Below are 22,909 nucleotides of genomic sequence, written 5' to 3'. Positions count from 1 at the left end.
AATAGAGGACAACAACTCACCTGGACAGTCCTACTTCAAGGGTTCTGAGACAGCCCTCACCTTTTTGTCCAGGCCCTGGCCAAGGACCTCCAAGATCTACATCTGGCGGAAGGGACTATCATCCAGTATGTGGATGACCTTCTTATTTGCTCCCCAGACCATGAGAGAGCCTTAACTCATGCTACCCAGACCTTCAATTTTTTGGCCAAAAAAAGCTATAAAGTTTCTAAGTCTAAGGTCCAATTGGCACAGCAGGAAGTCAAATATCTGGGAGTAATCCTCTCCCCAGGGGAACGAAGTATCTCCCCAGATAGAATACAAGGGATTTAGATCTGCTGGAACCAACTATCTGAAAGCAGCTCTGAGCCTTTTTAGGCCTCATGGGGTGTTACAGACTATGGATTCCTAACTACGGACTAAAAGCACAACCTCTATGAGGCCTCGAAAGGAAAATCTGACTCTAAACCTCTGCTCTCGGGCCCTAGCCAAACCCAAGATTTCTAACAGCTAAAGACATTACTATCTCAGGCCCCAGTCTTGGGAATCCCAAGAACTGATAGACCTTTCCAACTATTTGTGGCAGAAAAACAAGGGATGGCTTTAGGAGTCTTAACTCAGGAACTTGGCCCTATCTGGAGACTTATAGCATATCTGTCAATGAGACTGTACCTGGTGGCCACTGGATGGCCCAACTGTCTTAGGGTAGTTGCTGCCTTGGCCTTATTAGTGGAAGAAGCCTCCCCTGACAGTATATACCTCCCATCAGGTTACCTCTCTCAGAAGAGAAAGGCCATTTCTGGCTCACAGATAGCAGGATCCTCAAATATCAGGCATTACTGTTGGAGAATCCAGACTTACGTGTCATGGTCTGCTCCTCTTTAAATCCAGCTACCATGCTCCCCCTGTCTGAAGAAGGTCTACCAGTTCACCAATGTGAAGACAATATATCATTCCTTGTTGCCCCGACAAGATCTAACTGATATTCCACTACAAAACCTGAGGAGGTTTGGTTTACTGATGGAAGTAATTTTGTTTCTGAAGGATGTAGAAGGGCAGTGTATGTGGTGGTCTCCTTGACACAGGTTATTGAGGCCCGGACTCTTCCCCCAGGGACCTCAGCCCAATTGGCAGAAATAATTGTTTTAACCCAAGCCTTAACCCTGGCTGAAAATAAGGCCCTTAATATATATACTGACTCTAAATATGCTTTTTTGGTTCTGCATGCTCATGCTGTTATCTGGAAGTAATGTGGCTACTTGATGGTCCAAAACAATCCAGTTAAGTATGGACCTCAAATTCTCTCCCTCTTGGAGGTAGTCCTCAAGCCTTCCCAGGTAGCAGTGATTCATTGCAGAAGTCACCAGAAGGGTGACGATGAAATAACAAAAGGAAATCGGCTAGCTGATCAGGCTGCCTGACAAGCAGCCCTTCAGCCCTTTGTGATAGATGGTGCCTTAGTTCCTTCCCTTAGTTCTTTCCCTTCCCTGTCTTACCTGCCTAAGGAAATCAAATGGGCCATAAATCATGGGTACCACCTTGACCCAGATGGATGGTACTGGAGAGAGGACTTAACTCACCTGCCCCAATCGCTCCAATGGAAAATTATTAAATTTTTGCATGAGGCCTGTCACCTTGGGAGAGATGCCTCATACCAGATTGTTTCTTCTATCTTCTCTGGGAAGGGACTTTACGATGTAGTTAATAAGGTAACCTCATCATGCCCTATTTGTCTGACTAACAATCCTCAGGGAAATAAGCCACCCCCGTTGGCCCTTCTAGCTCAGAGACACAGAACATATCCAGGGGAAGACTGGCAAATGGACTTTACAATGGTTCCTCCCTACTGAGGATATAAGTACATTTTGGTGTTTGTGGACACCTTTACTGGTTGGGTGGAAGCTTTCCCCACCAGGACAGAAGAAGCTTCAGAGGTAGCCCCGAAGCTTTTAACTGAAATCTTCCCTAGATTTGGCCTCCTGCTCTCTCTTCAGAGTGATAATGGTCCTGCCTTTGTTAACCAAATTATTCAGCAGATATCCAAGGCTCTAGATATTGAGTACCACTTTCATTCTTCCTGGAGACCCCAATCCTCAGGAAATGTAGAAAGAGCCAACCAACATTTAAAGAATACCTTAAGAAAAATAACCCAAGAGACCTCCCTCAGTTGGAAGGAAGCCTTCCCTATTGCTCTTTTAAGGGTCAGAACATCCCCAAAGGCCTTACTTAACCTTAGCTCTTATGAAATGCTGTATGGTAGGCCTTTCTTATGAGGGGACCTACTGATGTACTCTGTCACCTCCTTTGGACAATTCCAAAAAGCCCTCCAGAAATATGTGGTAAAAAGTCTTCCTTCCCCAGAGTCTTCTCCTTGCCTCTACTCTGCAGGAACACAAGTATTCATCAAAACTTGGAAGAATGGCTCTCCTGGTTCTCAACTTCAGCTGACCTGGAAGGGACCCTATCCAGTCTTGCTCTCTTCTCCTACAGCTGTTAAAGTACCAGGGATCGCCAGTTGGATCAGCCTGAAGTGATCCAGTGTCTTTAGAGGAATTTTTTTGGTTTGCGGGTATACGCCTCTTAGAGAGAAGCATTCTCAATCTTACCATCATGGTCCAGGAATCCTGGAAGGCTACGGTAGCAGCCATTGAGGAGCAACAGTCAGCCCTAGATTCTCTGGCTGAGGTGGTTTTACAAAATAAGAGGGCCCTCAATGTTATAACACAGCGGTTCCCAACATTTTTGGCATCAGGGACTAGTTTCATGGAAGACAATTTTTCCACAGACTGGGTGGGGGGCAGGGATGGTTCAGGCAGTAATGTGAGTGATGGGGAGCAGCAGATGAAGCTCCAGTCGCTTGTCCGCCACTCACCTCCTGCTGTGTGGCGTGGTTCTTAACATGCTACAGACCGGTACCGATATGCAGCTAGGGAGTTGGGGACCCCTGTTATAACAGCTGAGGCCAGGGGTGTCTGTGCCCTGCTAAATGAAACATGCTGCTTCTATGTTAATACCTCCAGCCAGGTTGAAGAAAACCTTCTGGTTTTAAAGAAAAACATCAAAATAATAGAAGATCTGAAAGAGAGAGCAGGACAGGGCCCTAGCTGGCTTTCTACCCTCCTCTCCTCTATGGAGACCCAGGTATGGACATGGCTGTTGCCCTTGTTGGGACCATTAGTCCTGACAGCCTTTGTTTTGTTATTAGGCCCTTGTATCATAAAGCTACTTGTTCGACTCATTTCAGAACGCATACAGGCTGTTCGATTCCAAATGGTTCTGCGAGGTAGCTACCAGCCCATTCAGCCTGACCCTGAGACCAAGATCTACATGGGACCCCTTGATGGTCATCACTCCAGCCTACCTCCTAGCTGAAGGAGAGCAAGAGGAGGGACCCAATCAAGACTCCGCCCCTTAACAGCAGGAAGCAGCCAGAGCAGTCATCGCCCATGTCCCAAAGAATTGGGTCCCATACTCTTGAGGGGGGACTGTTAGGTAGTTAGTCAGACATTAACAGCAAGGAGGTGACAGTGGTGAAAAGACAAGAAGGAAACAATCAAGTCCCACCCCAACCCTCTGGGCACCCTGCCCTGACATTAGGAGCAAGGAGGCAACAGTAGCAAAAAGACAAGAAGGGAGTAGTCGAGTCACACCTCAACCATCTGAGGACCCTGCCCTGACATTAGCAGCAAGGAGGTGACAGTGGTAAAAAGACAAGGGGGGAATAGTCAAGTTACACCCCACCCAGAATGGGTGAAACCATGGTCAGGTGATGGGCAACATATCCTGATACAGATAAAGAGGGAACCCAATAACATGAGGGAACTTCTCTGGGCTGCACATGCCCAGACCAGACAGGCATATAACCTATAGTAAACCCAAACTCATTATACCATCATTATAATAAAATCTGTGTGTGGTTTTGCTCCACCCCCCCCCACTCTGGGTAGGCTTTTCTTAGTGAATTAAGGGTAAGGGCATGCAGAATAATGAACTTGTTACATAGTTCGGGACTGTCAATCAAATAATGATCCCCTGTCACTCACCCATGATCACGACCCACCTCCTCACAGAACGCTCCTTACAAACACTCTTAAGCCTGTACAGGAGTGCTGGTTTCACTTCACAGAAATAGCTCACTCTCTCTCTGAGAGTGTAACTATGCTTTAATAAACTTTGCTTTGCACTTAAGCCCAAAGTGGTAGCCTGCAATTCTTTGCTTGCTATCACAAGGACAGAGATTGCTGGTCTGGGTCTCCCATTGACCTCCTTGGTTGAAGCTATTTGACACAATGCACGCCAACCTAGTAACACTATATAAGGGCTCAGTATGCAAAGTTTAGAGATCAATAAATATTTAAGGAATAAATGAATGAAAAAAATGGAAAATAAACAAATCCTGCAAGATGACCTGTTTTAGCCTGAACTTGCAAAATGTCCTTTTGCAAATTTAAAAAGCTAGGACCTAAAATCCTATCTTAAAAGCAATATAAAACCTAGGACTTGAAAGTTACAGAATGTTTTAGTGACACTACAACTCACTTTGTTCTGTCAAGTGGCTTAGATATGTCTCACGACCTAGGTTCCAAGCCAAATTCTGTCTAGCAGATGGGTCACTGGCCTCTCTCTCTGACTTTTTTTTTTTGTAGGATTCAAATATTTGGGCTTCTCCTAGACTTAAAAAAGAATATGGTGGGGCGGCTTCCCTGGTGGCCCAGTGGTTAAGAATCCACCTGCCAATGCAGGGGGCACAGGTTCAAGCCCTGGTCTGGGAAGATCCCGCATGCCGCAGAGCAACTAAGCCCGTGCACCACAACTACTGAGCCTGAGTGCTACAACTACTGAAGGCTGAATGCTTAGAACCCATGCTCTACAACAAGAGAAGCCACCACAATGAGAAACCTGTGCACCACAATGAAGAGTAGCCCCCACTCACCACAATTAAAGAAAGCCCATGCACAGCAATGAAGACCCAACGCAGCTAAGAAAAAAAAAAATGGTGGCGTTTACATTTGAAAGCCTTAACTCCACTGAAATGGACCCCCTCCCCCAACACCCAAGGAAACAGCTCTCTGAATTAACAAACCCTTTAGGATTTTACCATACATCAGTATGTGAATTACAGGTACACCACTATTGCAAATGTTAAACAAATGCTATTAATGACAAAGCATCATGATTTCAATGCAGTCTCATCCAACACACTGAGGAACAAGAGACATCAATATGTAGTTTGTTTAAGTACCAATCTCATGATAAAGTTATATGAGAATGGGGAAAACAAAATGAATTCAGATTAATGGCACTTAAAAAATCATGAGCAGACTATGGCACTGAACTTTTGACCATGTGAAATGTGATTGCAGAATAAATGGGACTCATCAGTAACTTTCCTAGTCAGACAAGGAGTAGATGCTAACAAGGACACAGTTGGCAATTAAAAAAAAGATCATGTTGTCCATTATGCACTATTTTTACATGCTCCTAAAAATAAGGTTGAGTGCTGATTTTTTTTGCTTTCTTTAAATTGTGTGAGGTATCTTTAATATAGTAAATCAACTACTATAAAAGACAAAAGTTTATCTTCCTATCAGCATGAGAGTTTACTATTGGCAAAGACTAGATATGTTGAAACTAATTACCTTGGTAATTAATCTCTTCATTATTCCTTACAAAGCAAAAGAACCAAAAAGTGTCCTTCATAATCAGCAATCCTTGAACAGAACTCCAAAGACAAGGAAGATCTTATATCACCATGAATTCAAAGTTCTCAAAGAAGTCCTGGGTTCTTATCACTACCTCCAAAACACAAAACACTTAAAGGAGAGTGGGTCTTGGGAAATGGGTCCAATCTAAAGTGTTTTGGGTGGCCTGATCTGGTAAAAAATTGATTTTAGCAGATCCATACCTCTTCCCTTCAAGAATCACTCTAGTTTATGCCTATTAGAGAGGGGGGCAAAGTTACCTTTGGTCCTTTGGACACAGAAATCACTCTCTGCTTTTCACCACCCACTGCATCATTCTGATTCCTGGAATATTGTGTACAGGTCATTAACTTTCTTGTTACTATGCTTCTAGTTTCCCCTCATTAAAACAGGGGAGATGTCTAGCCTCCTTTACACAGCCTATTATGATGCTGTGGTTTTTAAACACATTTTAAAAAGGGGGAATCAAGATGGCAGAGTAGGAGGACGTTTGTGGGAGCTCACCTTACCCCACAAACACATCAAAAATGCATCTACATGTGTAGCAACTCTCATTGAAAACTAACTGGAGGCTGGCAGAAAGGCTCTTCTACAACCAAAGCTATAAAGAAAGATCCGCAAGGAGTCAGGCAGAGAGGAGAAATGATCAGGTTGAGACCTGCGCTACTAGCGGGGGACATAGAAGAAGAGGGGTATATCATAGGCTTGGAGATACTCCCTAGGAAGCGAGTGGATGCCAAATATATGGTTCTAGTCACATATTTGGCATTCCAGCACTGGGGTCTCACACTGGGAAGATGAGTCCCCTTAGCTTCCTTACTCCCAGGAACAAGGCAAAGAAAGCATATTGAAAACAGCCTGGGGCTCTGGCTGGTTTCTCACAACTGCCCCAGCGTCCACTCCAGCCCTCACTGGGCTACTGTTCCAACTCCACTTTCTCTGGCTCTGCTCTCCACTAGGGTGGAGGTGCTGTTGCTGGGGGAGAGTGCACACTTAGAGGGAATGGGACCAGCTTGGACCCAACCCTTAGGGCTTCTACTCCAGCATCTTGGACCCCAGCCCCATGCCCAATAGGGTGGTGACAACCATTGATCATAGGAAAAGCCCCAGCTCACATCTGTTTCTAGCTCTAGCTCCTCCATATCCAGCCCTACCATCAACTAGGGTGGTAGCTGTCAGCACACCCCAGGGGAAGATGTGACCTGTGCTCATTTCAGATCCAGCTCTCCCACCAAAGTCACTGGGCACACACAGACTGCATAAGGACACTCTCACAGAAGGACACCCCTTCAAGATCAGGATAAGTAACTGTTTCACTTAATTCTGTAGAGACAGAGAAAGTCAAACAAAATGAGAAGACAAAGGAATGTGTTTCAAATGAATGAAAAAGAACCTGCCTCTGAAAAAAAACCCCTAATGAAACAGAGGTAAATAATTTACTAAATAAAGAGTACAAACCATTAGTAATAAGAAGGCTAACTGAACTTGGGAAAAGAATAGACAAGCAAAATGAGAATTTTAACAAGGAACTAGAAAATATAAAAAAGAACTGGTCAGAGCTGAAGGATACAATAACTGAAATGAAAAACACATTGGAGGGAATTATTAACAGCAGACTAAGTGATACAGAAGACGGCATAAGTGATCTGGAAGACAGTCTAATGGAAACCACCCAATCAGAACAGTAAATAGAAAAGCAAAATTTAAAAAAATGAGGATAGTTTAAGGGATCTATGGGACAACATCAAGCATAGTAACATTAACATAAGGGTCCCAGAAGGAGAGGAGAGAGAGTAAGAGGTAAAGAATGTAGTTGATGAAGTTATGGTTGAAAAATTCCAGAAGAAGAAGAGATTTCCACTCACAGGGAGCACAGAGAGTCCCAAACAACACGAACCCAAAGAGACACATACCAAGGCATATCATAATTAAAATGGCAAAAGTTAAAGACAAAGAAAGAATTTTAAAGGCAGCAATAGAAAATCAAGAGTCACATACAAGGGAACTCCCCCAAAGCTATCAGCTGATGTTTCTGCAGAAACTTTGCAGGCCAGAATGGAGTGGCATGATATATTTAAAGTGCTGAAAGCGAAAAACCTACAACCTAGGATACTATACCCAGAAAAGGTGTTCAGAATGGAAGGAGAGAAAAAGCACTTCTGAGACAAACAAAAACTAAAAAAGTTCATCAATATTAAACTGACCCTACAAGAAGTTTTAAAAGGTATTTTCTAAGTAGAAAATAAAAGGTTACAACAAGAAGTAGAATTTATAGGAAAGAAATAGTCCTGCTAGTAAAAGCAAATATATAGTAGATGTGGTGGATCAACAATTTACATAAGCAAGTATGAGATTAAAAGACAACAGTTGTAAAATAAACTATAATTACAATAGAGAGTTAAGAGGTAGACATGAAGATATAAAATATGACATAAAAAACACAAACTGTGTGGGAGGGGAGTATAAAATGTAGAATTTTTAGAATGTGTTTGAACTTAAATGACTATCAGTTTAAAACATGACCTATACATTTAGTTATAGGTCAACATATACAAACCCCATGGTAACCTCAAGTCAAAAACCTATGATAGGGACTACCCTGGTGGTACAGTGGTTAAGAATCCACCTGCTAATGCAGGGGACATGGGTTTGAGCCCTGGTCCAGGAAGATCCCACATGCTGCAGAGCAGCTAAGCCCAGGTGCCACAACTACTGAGCCTGTGCTCTAAAGCCCATGAGCCACAACTACTGAGCCCGTGTGCCACAACTACTGAAGCCCACGTGCCTAGAGCCCATGCTCCACAACAAGAGAAACCACCACAATGAGAAGCCCGCACACCGCAACGAAGAGTAGCCCCCGCTCGCCGCAACTAGAGAAAGCCCGCATGCAGCAACGAAGACCAAACGCAGCCAAAAATAAATAAATAAATTTATAAACAACAACAACAAAAACCTATGATAGATACACAAAAACTGGAGAGAAAGAAACACAAGCATACCACTAAAAAACCATCAAACCACAAGAGGAAGAAAAGAATAGAGAAGAACTACAGAAAACAAGTAACAAAATGGCAATAAGTACATAATTATCAATAATCACTTTAAAAGTCAATGGATTAATGCTCCAAATCAAAAGATACTATATATACAAAACCCTAAAATCTCCACAAAAAACTACTAGAATTAATAAATGAATTCAGTAAGGTTGCAGGATACAAAATTAATGTAAAGAAATCTGTTGCATTTCTATACACTAAAAATGAACTGTTGGAAAGAGAAATTCAGGAAACAATCCCGTCCACCATCACATCAAAAATAATAAAATAGCTAGAAATAAAGCTACTTATGGACGTAAAAGGCATGTACTCAGAAAACTGTAAGACACTGATGAGAGAAATTGAGGAGGACACAAACAGATTGAAAGATATACCCTGTTTTTAAATTGGAAGAATTAATACTGTTAAAATGACTATATTACCCAAAGCAACCTACAGATTCAATGCAATCCCTAACAAAGTATCAAGGGCATTTTTCACAGAACTACAACAAATAACTTAAAAATTTGTATGGAAACACAAAAGACCCCTAATAGCCAAAACAACTTGAGAAAGAAGAACAGAGCTGGAGAAATAACACTCCCTGAATTCAGACTATACTACAAAGCTACAGTAATCAGAACAGTATGGTATTGGCTCAAAAACAGACACATAACTCAATAGAAAAGAATAGAGAGCCTAGGAAAAAACACACACTTATGGTCAATTAATGTACAACAAAGGAGGCAAGAATATACAATGGAGAAAAGACAGTCTCTTCAATAAGTGGTGCTGGGAAAACTGGACAGCTACATATAAGAGAATGAAATTAGAACATTCTCTAACATCACATAAAAAATAAATTCAAAATGAATTAAAGACCTAAATGTAAGACCGTAAACCATAAAACTCCTAAAGGAAAACATGGGCAGAACACTCTTTGACATAAATCAGAGTGATATGTTTTTGGATCTGTTTCCCAAAGCAAAGGAAATAAAAGTAAAAATAAACAAATGGCACCTAATTAGACTTAAAAGCTACTGCACAGCAAAGGAAACCTTTGACAAAATGAAAAGGCAACCTACTGAATGGGAGAAAATATTTGTTAGTGATACGACTGATATGGGGTTAATGTCCAAAATATATAAACAGCACATACAACTCAACATAAAAAAGCCAAACAACTCAATTAAAAAATGGGCAGAAGACCTGAATAGACATTTTTCCAAAGAAGACATACAGATGGCCAACAGGCACATGAAAAGATGCTCAACATTGCTAATCATCTCTGAAATCCAAATAAAAACTAAAGTGAGACATCACCTCACACCTGTCAGAATGGCTATTGTTAAAAGGACCACAAAAAATAACAAGTGTTGGTGAGGATGTGGAGAAAAGGGAGCCCTACTGTACTGTTGGTGGGAATGTACACTGGTGTAGCCATTATAAAAATACTAAGGAGATTCTTCAAAAAACTAAAAATAGCACTACCATATGATCCAGCCATTCCATCCCTGTGTATATATCTGAAGAGAACAAAATCACTGATATGGAAAAAATATATGCACCCCAATGTTCATAGCAGCATTATTTACAATAGTCAAGATATGGAAGCAAACTTAGTGTCCATAAACAGATGATTGGATACAGAAGCTGTGGTATATATACAATGAAATATTATTCAGCCTTAAAAAAGAATGAAATTTCATCATTTGCAACAACTTGGATGGACCTAGAGCGTATTATGCTTAGTGAAAAAGTCAGATAGAGAAAGGCAATTACTGTATGCTACCACTTATATGTGGAATCTAAAAAATAAAACAAATGAATGAATATAGCAAAACAGAAACAGACTCACAGATATAGAGAACACACTAGTGGTTATCACTGGGAAGAAGGATGGGGGAGGGACAATATAGGGGTAGGAGATTAAGAGGTACCAAGTACTATGTCTAAAATAAATAAGATACAAGGATTTATTGTACAGCACAGAGAAGAGTCATCATAGAGAAACAGTCAATATTTTATAATGACTATAAATGTAGTAAAATATTGAATTTTACTACACTGATTCAATACTATACAATACTGAATCACTATGTTGTACACCTAAAACTAATATAGTATTGTAAATAACTGTACTTTACTAAAAAATAAAAATATAATATTTGAAAAAAGAATTCTGCAAATGTATTCCCTGCTACTAGAAACTATGTCAGATGGATTTGAGAAGATGGCGGAAGAGTAAGACGCGGAGATCAACTTCCTTCCCACAGATACATCAGAAATACATCTACATGTGGAACTGCTCCTATAGAACACCCATTGAACACTGGAAAAAGACCTCAGACCTCCCAAAAGGCAAGAAACTCCCCACGTACCTGGGTAGGGCAAAAGAAAAAAGAAAAAACAGAGGAGACAAAAGAATAGGGATGGGACCTGCACCAGTGGGAGGGAGCTGTGAAGGAGGAAAGGTTTCCACACACTAGAAGCCCCTTTGTGGGCGGAGACTGGGGGTGGTGGAGGGGGGAAGCTTTGGAGCCACGGAGGAGAGCGCAGCCACAGGGGAGCGGAGGGCAAAGCGGAGAGACTCCCACATGGAGGATCAGTGCCGACCAGCACTCACCAGCTCAAGAGTCTTGCCTGCTCACCCATTGGGGCAGGCAGGGGGTGGAAGCTGAGACTCTGGCTTTGGTTGGATCGCAGGGAGAGGACTGGGGTTGGCGGCGTGAACACAGCCTGAAGGGGGCTAGTGCGCCACGGCTAGCCGGGAGGGAGTCCAGGAAAAAGTCTGGACCTGCCGAAGAGGCAAGAGACTTTTCTTCACTCTTTGTTTCCTGGTGCACGAGGAGAGGGGATTAAGAGCACTTCTTAAAGGAGCTCCAGAGACGGGAGCGAGTTGCGGCTATCAGCACGGACCCCAGAGACGGGCATGGGACGCTCAGGCTGCTGCTGCAGCCACCAAGAAGCCTGTGTGCGAGCACAGGTCACTACCCACACATCCCTCCCAGGACCCTGTGCAGCCCGCCACTGCCAGGGTCCCGTGATCCAGGGACAACTTCCCCGGGAGAACACACGGCACGCATCATGCTGGTGCAACGTCACACCGTCCTCTGCCATGGCAGGCTCGCCCCGCATCCATACCCCTCCCTCCCCCCAGCCTGAGAGAGCCAGAGCCCCCAAATCAGCTGCTCCTTTAACCCCGTCCTGTCTGAGTGAAGAACAGACGCACTCAGGCGACCTACGTGCAGAGGCGGGTCCAAATCCAAAGCTGAACCCCGGGAGCTGTGTGAACAGAGAAGAGAGAGGGAAATTTCTCCCAGCAGCCTCAGAAGCAGCGGATTAAAGCTCCACAATCAACTTGATGTACCCTGCATCTGTGGAATACCTGAATAGACAACGAATCATCCCAAATTGAGGAGGTGGACATGGGGAGCAAGATATATTATTATTTCCCCTTTTCCTGTTTTTGTGAGTGTGTATGTGTATGCTTCTGTGTGAGATTTTGTCTGCATAACTTTGCTTTCACCATTTGTCCTAGGGATCTGTCCGTCTGTTGTTTTTTTCCTTTTTTTCTCCTTTAAAAATTTTTTTCTTAATAATTATTTTTATTTTAAAAACTTTATTTTATTTTATCTTTACTTCATTTTATTTTATCCTCTTTCTTTCTTTCTTTCTATTTTTTCTCCCTTTTATTTTGAGCTGTGTGGATGAAAGGCTCTTGATCCTCCAGCCAGTAGTCAGTGCTGTGCCTCTGAGTTGGGAGAGCCAACTCCAGGACACTGGTCCACAAGAGACCTCCCAGCTCCAAGTAATATCAAATGGCGAAAATCTCCCAGAGATCTCCATCTCAACACCAAGACCCAGCTTCATTCAACGACCAGCAAGCTACAGTGCTGGACACCCTATGCCAAACAGCAAGACAGGAACACAGCTCTATCCATTAGCAGAGAGGCTGCCTAAAATCATAATAAGGCCACAGACACCCCAAAACACACCACCAGACGTGGACCTGCCCACCAGAAAGACAAGATCTAGCCTCATCCACCAGAACACAGGCACTAGTCCCCTCCACCAGGAAGCCTACACAACACAATGAACCAACCTTAGCCACTGGGGACAGACACTAAAAACAACGGGAAATACGAACCTGCAGCCTGCGAAAAGGAGACCCCCAAACACAGTAAGATAAGCAAAATGAGAAGACAGAAAAACACACAGCAGATGAAGGAGCAAGGTAAAAACACACTAGACCTAACAAATGAAGAGAAAATAGGCAGTCTACCTGAAAAATAATTCAGAATAATGATAGTAAAGATGATCCAATATCTTGGAAATAGAATAGAAAAAATGCAAGAAACATTTAACAAGGACCTAGGAGAACTAAAGAGGAAACAAGCAATGATGAAAAACACAATAAATGAAATTAAAAATACTCTAGAAGTGATGAATAGCAGAATAACTGAGGCAGAAGAACGAATAAGTGACCTGGAAGACAAAATAGTGGAAATAACTACTGCAGAGCAGAATAAAGAAAAAAGAATGAAAAGAACTGAGGACATTCTCAGAGACCTCTGGGACAATATTAAACACACCAACATTCGAATCATAGGGGTCTCTGAAGAAGAAGAGAAACAGAAAGGAATGAGAAAATATTTGAAGAGATTATAGTTGAAAACTTCCCTAATATGGGAAAGGAAATAATTCATCAAGTCCAGGAAGCACAGAGAGTCCCATACAGGATAAATCCAAGGAGAAACGTGCCAAGACACATATTATGCAAACTACCAAAAATTAAATACAAAGAAAACATATTAAAAGCAGGAAGGGGAAAAACAACAAATAACACACAAGGGAATCCCCATAAGGTTAACAGCTGATCTTTCAGCAGAAACTCTGCAAGCCAGAAGGGAGTGGCAGGACATATTTAAAGTGATGAAGGAGAAAAACCTACAACCAAGATTACTCTACCCAGCAAGGATCTCATTCAGATTTGATGGAGAAATTAAAACCTTTACAGGCAAGCAAAAGCTGAGAGAGTTCAGCACCACTAAACCAGCTTTACAACAAATGCTAAAGGAACTTCTCTAGGCAAGAAACACAAGAGAAGGAAAACACCTACAATAACAAACCCAAAACATTAATGTAAATGAGAATAGGAACATACATATCGTTAATTAGTTTAAAGATAAATGGATTAAATGCTCCCAAGAAAAGACAGAGACTGACTGAATGGATAGAAAAAGAAGACCCGTATATATGCGGTCTACAAGAGACCCACTTCAGACCTAGGGACACATAGAGACTGAAAGTGAGGGGATGGAAAAAGATATTCCATGCAAATGGAAATCAAAAGAAAGCTGGAGTAGCAATTCTCATATCAGACAAAATAGACTTTAAAATAAAGACTATTACAAGAGACAAAGAAGGACTCTACATAATGATCAAGGGATCAATCCAAGAAGAAGATATAACAATTGTAAGTATTTATGCACCCAACATAACAGCACCTCAATACATAAGGCAAATGCTAACAGCCAAAAAGGGGAAATCAACAGTAACACAATCATAGTAGGGGACTTTAACACCCCACTTTCACCAATGGACAAATCATCTAAAATGAAAATAAGTAAGGAAACACACGCTTTAAATGATACATTAAACAAAATTGACTTAATTGATATTTATAGGACATTCCATCCAAAAACAATAGAATACACATTTTTCTCAAGTGTCATGGAACATTCTCCAGGATAGATCATATCTTGGGTCACAAATCAAGCCTTGGTAAATTTAAGAAAATTGAAATCATATCAAATATCTTTTCCAACCACAATGCTATGAGACTAGATATCAATTACAGGAAAAGAGCTGTAAAAAATACAAACACATGGAGGTTAAACAATACACTACTTAATAACCAAGTGATCACTGAAGAAATCAAAGAGGAAATCAAAAAATACCTAAAACAAATGACAATGGAGACACGACAACCCAAAACCTATGGGATGCAGCAAAAGAGTTCTAACAGGGAAGTTTATAGCAATACAATCCTACCTTAAGAAACAGGAAACATCTCAAGTAAACAACCTAACCTTGCACCAAAAGCAATTAGAGAAAGAAGAACAAAAAAAAACCCAAAGTTAGCAGAAGGAAAGTAATAAAAAAGATCAGATCAGGAATAAATGAAAAAGTAATGAAGGAAACGATAGCAAAGATCAATAAAACTAAAAGCTGGTTCTTTAAGAAGATAAACAAAATTGATAAACCATTAGCCAGACTCATCAAGAAAAAAAGGGAGAAGACTCAAATCAACAGAATTAGAAATGAAAAATGAGAAGTAACAACTGACACGGCAGAAATACAAACGATCATGAGAGTTTACTACAAGCAACTCTATGCCAATAAAATGGACAACCTGCAAGAAATGGACAAATTCTTAGAAATGCAAAACCTGCCGAGATGGAACCAGGAAGAAATAGAAAATACGAACAGACCAATCACAAGCACTGAAATTGAAACTGTGATTAAAATCTTCCAACAAACAAAAACCCAGGACCAGATGGCTTCACAGGCGAATTCCATCAAACATTTAGAGAAAATCTAACACCTGTCCTTCTCAAACTCTTCAAAAATATAGCAGAGGAAGGAACACCCCCAAACTCATTCTACGAGGCCACCATCACCCTGATACCAAAACCAGACAAAGATGTCACAATGAAAGAAAACTACAGGCCAATATCACTGATGAACATAGATGCAAAAATCCTCAACGAAATACTAGCAAGAAGAATCCAACAGCACATTAAAAGGATCATACACCATGATCAAGTGGGGTTTATTCCAGGAATGCAAGGATTCTTCAATATATGCAAATCAATCAATGATATACACCATTTTAACAAATTGAAGAGGAAAAGCCATATGATCATCTCAATAGATTCAGAGAAAGCTTTTGACAAAATTCAACACCCATTTATGATAAAAACCCTGCAGAAAGTAGGCATAGAGGGAACTTTCCTCAACATAATAAAGGCCATATATGACAAACCCACAGCCAACATTGTCCTCAATGGTGAAAAACTGAAACCATTTCCACTAAGATCAGGAACAAGACAAGGTTGCCCACTCTCACCACTATTATTCAACATAGTTTTGGACGTTTTAGCCACAACAATCAGAGAAGAAAAAGAAATAAAAGGAATCCAAATCGGAAAAGAAGAAGTAAAGCTGTCACTGTTTGCAGATGACATGATACTATACATAGAGAATCCTAAAGATGCTACCAGAAAACTACTAGAACTAATCAATGAATTTGGTAAAGTAGCAGGATACAAAATTATTGCACAGAAATCTTTGGCATTCCTATACACTAATGATGAAAAATCTGAAAGAGAAATTAAGAAAACACTCCCATTTACCATTGCAACAAAAAGAATAAAATATCTAGGAATAAACCTACCTAAGGAGACAAAAAACCTGTATGCAGAAAATTATAAGACCCAGATGAAAGAAATTAAAGATGATACAAATAAATGGAGAGATATACCATGTTCTTGGATTGGAAGAATCAACATTGTGAAAATGACTGTACTACCCAAAGCAATCTACAGATTCAATGCAATCCCTATCAAACTACCACTGGCATTTTTCACAGAACTAGAACAAAAAATTTCACAATTTGTATGGAAACACAAAAGACCCCGAATAGCCAAAGCAATCTTGAGAACGAAAAATGGAGCTGGAGGAATCAGGCTCCCTGACTTCAGACTATACTACAAAGCTACAGTAATCAAGACAGTATGGGACTGGCACAAAAACAGAAATATAGATCAATGGAACAGGATAGAAAGCCCACAGATAACCCATGCACATATGGTCACCTTATCTTTGAAAAAGGAGGCAAGAATATACAGTGGAGAAAAGACAGCCTCTTCAATAAGTGGTGCTGGGAAAACTAGGCAGGTACATGTAAAAGTATGAAATTAGAACACTCCCTAACCCCATACAAAAAATAAACTCAAAATGGATTAAAGACCTAAATGTAAGGCCAGACACTATCAAACTCTTAGAGGAAAGCATAGGCAGAACACTCTATGACATAAATCACATCAAGATCTTTTTTGACCCAGCTCCTAGAGAAATGGAAATAAAAACAAAAATAAACAAATGGGACCTAGTGAAACTTAAAAGCTTTTGCACAGCAAAGGAAACCATAAACAAGAGGAAAAGACAACCCTCAGAATGGGAGAAAATATTTTCAAATGAAGCAACTGACAAAGGATTAATCTCCAAAATTTACAAGCAGCTCATGAAGCTCTATAAAAAAAAAAAATCTAATCCAAAAATGGGCAGAAGACCTAAAAAGACATTTCTCCAAAGAAAATATACAGATTGCCAACAAACACATGAAAGAATGCTCAACATCATTAATCATTAGAGAAATGCAAATCAAAACTACAATGAGATATCACCTCACACCGGTCAGAATGGCCATCATCAAAAAATATAGAAACAATTAATGCTGGAGATGGTGTGGAGAAAAGCGAACACTCTTGCACTGTTGGTGGGAATGTAATTGATACAGCCACTATGGAGAACAGTATGGAGGTTCCTTGAAAAACTAAAAATAGAACTACCATACGACCCAGCAATCCCACTAGTAGGCATATACCCTGCGAAAACCGTAATTCAAAAAGAGTCATGTACCAAAATATTCATTGCAGCTCTATTTACAATAGCCAGGGCATGGAAGCAACCTAAGTGTCCATCAACAGATGAAAGGATAAAGAAGATGTGGCACATATATACAATGGAATATTACTGAGCCATAAAAAGAAACGAAACTGAGTTATTTGTAGTGACGTGGATGGAGTTAGAGTCTGTCATACAGAGTGAAGTAAGTCAGAAATAGAAAATCAAATACCGTATGCTAACACATATACATGGAATCTAAAAAAAAAAAGGTTATGAAGAACCTAGGGGCAAGACGGGAATAAAGACACAGACTTACTAGAGAATGGACTTGACGATATGGGGAGTGGGATGGGTAAGCTGTGACAAAGTGAGAGAGTGGCATGGACATATATACACTACCAAACGTAAAATAGATAGCTAGTGGGAAGCAGCCGCATAGCACAGGGAGATCAGCTCAGTGCTTTGTGACCACCTAGAGGGGTGGGATAGGGAGGGTGGGAGGGAGGGAGACGCAAGAGGGAAGAGATATGGGAACATATGTATATGTATAACTGATTCACTTTGTTATAAAGCAGAAACTAACACACCATTGTAAAGCAATTATACTCCAATAAAGATGTTAAAAACAAATAGAACTATGTCAAATATTCTTAATAACACTAATAGCCACATACTGTTGCATGATATTGCAGAAGGAGCATTGGAGTCAGATTCAGGTTTTAATACAAACTGCCATTTATTACTTGTGTAACCTTGGCCGTTACTCATCCTCTGAACTTGAGTTCACTCACCTGCAAGTTAAATCATATACACAAAGTATTTGGCACAAAATAGATTATAAATGTTAGTTTCATTTCATTCATCTGAAGCCAGAAAGCTTAAATTTAAATCCTCACTTTGCTACATATTACCTATATCAAGTGTTCTCAAGGAAGTCATTTAACCTTGCTGAGCTCTAGTTTTCTCATCTGTAAAATAAAGTTGCTATGAAGATTATATAGAACTATATATTAAAATGTGCCTCCAGATAGCCTGCTAAGCAATTCCTGCATACAGGGCAGTTTTAAAGAAAGAGAAAGAAAATATACCAGTCTTACCTCATTGCCACATTACTTCCATCTATGACAACTGGCCTCAAATTGTCACTGTTGTCTATTTCATCTTCAAGAGACAGTTCAGGGCTTGCAACTTCTCTGGAGCTGGGACCCCGAGGCACTAACAAACTCAAGTTGAGTTGCCCTTCCAAATCACCTTTGTTTCCAAGTCTGACAAGCTCTGCCAGTACATCATTAATAAGCGATTCTGGACCCAGCTTGTTCAGCACTAACTGAATCTGTTCCTCTGCATAGCCCAGCTTTAAAGCAAAATCCATCTTGGTTTGGTATTCTTTTTCCAAGTCAAGCTTCCCATCCTGTAGAATGCTACTCTGGGAGAAGCTTGGATGATCTAGGCAGGGTGATCTACAAAGCTGGCGGTGTGGCTTAGAGGGAATCTCCTTTTTCTTCAACTGAACATCTCCAGGTTGGCAGCTGTTGTCATTACTGCTGCTTTTAAGGCTCAACTGTTCAGGGTCACTCTCAGAGCTCAACAGCTCTTCAGAATCAGCATTACCCTGCTCTGTGTTCTCTTGCTTAGGCTGCTGCTTCTCTTCCTTGGAGGCATTCTTCTTCATTTTTGGTGTTTCCACTGCAGCGGTGGCCGTCATCCCGTTCAGTGGGCAATCTGAGGTCTAATCAGCTCTTTTTCTTTTTAGCCTTCTTGGAATCCATGTACATTGGCTTCCCTTTGTGTAAAATGGGGTGGTAGTGGTGGCACAATGGTTTGTCTGTTTGGTTTGTTATGTTTAGATGTTACCAGTTCCTACAAATAAACACACATACCATAATCATGTTTAGTAAACTTATGAAAATGTATTTTAGAATACAGTGTTTTCTTCCTAAGAAACTACAGGTTGTCTGACATTATATTTTTCTGCTTAAAATGATTGGACTCTTGAAATAATACCAAGCATCTTTTCAGACCACAATGATATGAAACTATAAAATCAACTACAACATAAACAACTAAAAGAAAACACTCAAACACATGGAGTCTAAACAGCATGTTACTAAATGACCAATAAGTCATTGAAGAAATCAAACAGAAAATTAAAAATGTAAATACAATGATACAAATATCTATGGGACTGAAGCAAAGCAGTTCTAAGAGGGAAGTTTATAGTGATGCAAGTCTGCCTCAGGAAACAAGAAAAATCTCAAATAAATAATCTAACCTAAAGGAACTAGAAAAAGAAGAAGAAGAAACAAAACCCAGAGTTAGTAGAAAGAAATGAATAATAAAGATTAGAGCAGAAATAAATGAAATACAGACTAAAAAGCAATAGAAAAATCAATGAAAGTAAGAGCTGGTTCTTTGAAAAGATATACAAAATTGATAAAACTTTAGCCAGACTCATCAAACAAAGGAGACAGAGAGGGTCTAAATAAATAAAATCAGAAATGAAAAAGATGTTACAACTGACAGCACAGAAATACAAAGAATTATAAGAAATTACTACAAACAATTATATGCCCAAAAGTGGACAACCTAAAAGAAATGGATAAATTCCTAGAAACACAGTTTCTCAAGACTGAATCAGGAAGAAATAAAAATATGAACAGACCAATCGCCAGTAATGAAATTAAATCTGTAATTAAAAACCTCCCAACAAACAAAAGTCCAGCACAAGATGGCTTCACAGGTAAACATTTTAAAAAGAGTTACTGCCTCTCCTTCTCAGACTTTCCAAAAAGTTGAAGAGGAGGGAATGCTTTCAATGCTGCTTCCAAGCCAGCATTACCCTGATAACAAAACTAGACAAAGACAAAAAAGAAAATTAAAGGCCAAAATCACTGATAAACATAAATGCAAAAACACTCAACAAAATATTAGCAAACTAAATTCAACAGTAAGTTAAAAGTTTCACACACCATGATCCAGTGGGATTTATCCCAGGGATGCAAGGAGTTTTCAATATCTGCAAATTAATCAATGTGATATACCACATTAACAAATTGAAGAATAAAAGTCATATGATCATTTCAATTGATGCAGAAAAAGCTTTTGACAAAATTTAACATCTGTTTATGTTAAAAAGTCTCCAGAAAGTGGGTATAGAGTTAAGATACCTCAACATAATAAAGGCCATATATACCCCAACAACCAACATTATACTCAATTGTGAAAACCAGAAAGCATTTCCTCTAAGATCAGGAACAAGACAAGTTGGCCCACTCTCACCACTTTTATTCAACACAGTATTGGAAGTTCTAGCCACAGCAATCATACAAGGAAAAGAAATAAAAGCAATCCAAATTGGAAAGAAAGAAGTAAAACCTCTTGCAGATGACATTATACTATATGTAGAAACCCTGAAGACTCCACCAAAAAAGCTATTAGAACTGACAAATGAGTTCAATAAAGTTGCAGGATACAAAATTAATATACAGAAATCTCTAGTGTTTCTATACACTAAAAACCATCTATCAGAAAGAGAAATTAACAAAACAATCCCATTTACAATTGCATCAAAAAGAATCAAATACCTAGAAATAAATTTAACCAGGGCAGTGAAAGACCTGCATTCTGAACAGGATAAGATACTGATGAAAGAAATTGAAAACAACACAAACAAATGAAAGATATACCTTTCTCATGGATTGGAAGAATTAATATTGTTAAAATGTCCATACTACACAAAGCAATCTACAGATTCAATGCAATCCCTATCAAAACATCAATGGCAGTTTTCACAGAACTACAACAAATAATTCTAAAATTTATATGGAACCAAAAAAGGCACTGAATAGCCAAAGCAATTTTGAGAAAAAAGAACAAAGCTGGATGTATTATGCTCCTTGACTTAAAACTTTACTACAAAGCTATAGTAATTAAAATAGTATGGTATTGGTACAAAAACAGACACATAGATCAATGGGAGAGAATAGAGAGCCCAAGAATAAACCGAAGTCTATTGGGTCAATTAATTTATGACAAAGGAGACAAGAATATACAATAGGGAAAAGACAGCGTCTTCAATAAATGGTGTTGGGAAAACTGAACAGCTGCATGTAAAAGAATCAAACTGGACTAATTTCTTACACCATATACAAAAATAAATTCAAAATGGATTAAAGATTTAAGTGTAAGACTTGAAACCATAGAACACCTAGAAGAAAACACAAGCAGTATGCTTTTTGACATCAGTCTTAGCAACATTTTTTTGGATCTGTGTCCTCAGACAAGGGCAACAAAAGAAAAAATAAACAAATGAGACTACATCAAACTAAAAAGTGCTTGCACACTACCAACAAAAGAAAAACAACCTACTGGATAGAAGAAGATATTTGCAAATGACATGTTAGATAAGGGCTTAATATTCAAAATATATAAAGAACTCATACAACTCAGTAACAAAAGCCCCAAACTTTCTGATTAAAAACATGTCAGAGGTATGAAAAGATTCCTAACTTCATTAATCATCAACAAAATGCATCAAAACCACAATATCATCTCACACCTATCACCTCACACCTATCAGGATGGCTATCATCAAAAAAACAACAAATAACTAGTGCTGGTGAGGATGTGAAGAAAAGGGAATACTCCTGCACTGTTGGTGAGAATGTAAATTGTCACAGCCAATATGGAAAATAGCATGGAGGTTCCCCAAAAAATTAAAAATAGAACTACCAGCATTTCCACTTCTGGATATTTACACAAAGTAAGCAAAAACACCAATTCAAAAAGATATATGCACCCCTATGTTCATTGCAACATTATTTACAGTAACCAAGCTATGGAAGCAACTTAAGTGTCTATCAATAGATGAATGGATAAAAAAGCTGTGAGATATATTTGTGTACACACACACACACAGAATATTATTCAGCTATAAAAAAGAATGAAATCTTGCCTTTTGAGACAACATGAATGGACCTAGAAGGTATTATTTTTGTTGTTGTTGTTTTTTATTTGTTTGTTTTTAGTTCCCTGACCAGGGATCAAACCTGGGTCCTTGGCAGTGAAAACATGGAGTCCTAACCACTGGACCTCCAGGGAATTCCCTAGAAGGTATTATGTTAAGTGAAATAAGTCAGACAGAGAAAGACAAATACTGTAAATTTCACTTATATGTGGGATCTAAAAAACAAATCAAATGAATAAACATAACAAAACAGAAACAGGCTTATAGATAAAGAGAACCAGCTCGTGGTTGCCTGTTGGGGCTGGGTGGTGAGGGTGAGGGGTTGGGTGAAAGAGGTGAAGAGGATTAAGAAGTACAAACTTCCAATAATAAAATAAATGTCACGGGGATCCAATACACAGCATAAGGAATATATAGTCAATAATATCATAATAATTTTGTATGGTGACAGATGGTTATTAGACTTTTGGGGTGATAATTTTGTAATGTATTTAAATGTCAAATCATTACGT

The 22,909-nt window shown here is 39.6% G+C and overlaps 1 protein-coding gene across 1 annotated transcript in view; it reads right to left on the bottom strand.

The window, feature by feature from the left end:
- Positions 1-19,136, bottom strand: part of ZC3H12B (zinc finger CCCH-type containing 12B) — a 30,689-nt gene extending 11,553 nt beyond the window's left edge. Inside the window, exon 1 of the mRNA XM_068532620.1 lies at positions 18,529-19,136. Within this exon, the coding sequence (XP_068388721.1) occupies positions 18,529-19,136 (608 nt within the window). The remainder of the gene's footprint in view (positions 1-18,528) is intronic.
- Positions 19,137-22,909: the final 3,773 nt, after the last annotated feature.

Source organism: Eschrichtius robustus, chromosome X (assembly GCF_028021215.1).
Source record: "Eschrichtius robustus isolate mEscRob2 chromosome X, mEscRob2.pri, whole genome shotgun sequence".
NCBI lineage: Eukaryota > Metazoa > Chordata > Mammalia > Artiodactyla > Eschrichtiidae > Eschrichtius > Eschrichtius robustus.
The sequence above is the reverse complement of the archived record's forward strand: the minus strand, read 5'-3'. Positions and strand labels throughout refer to the sequence as shown.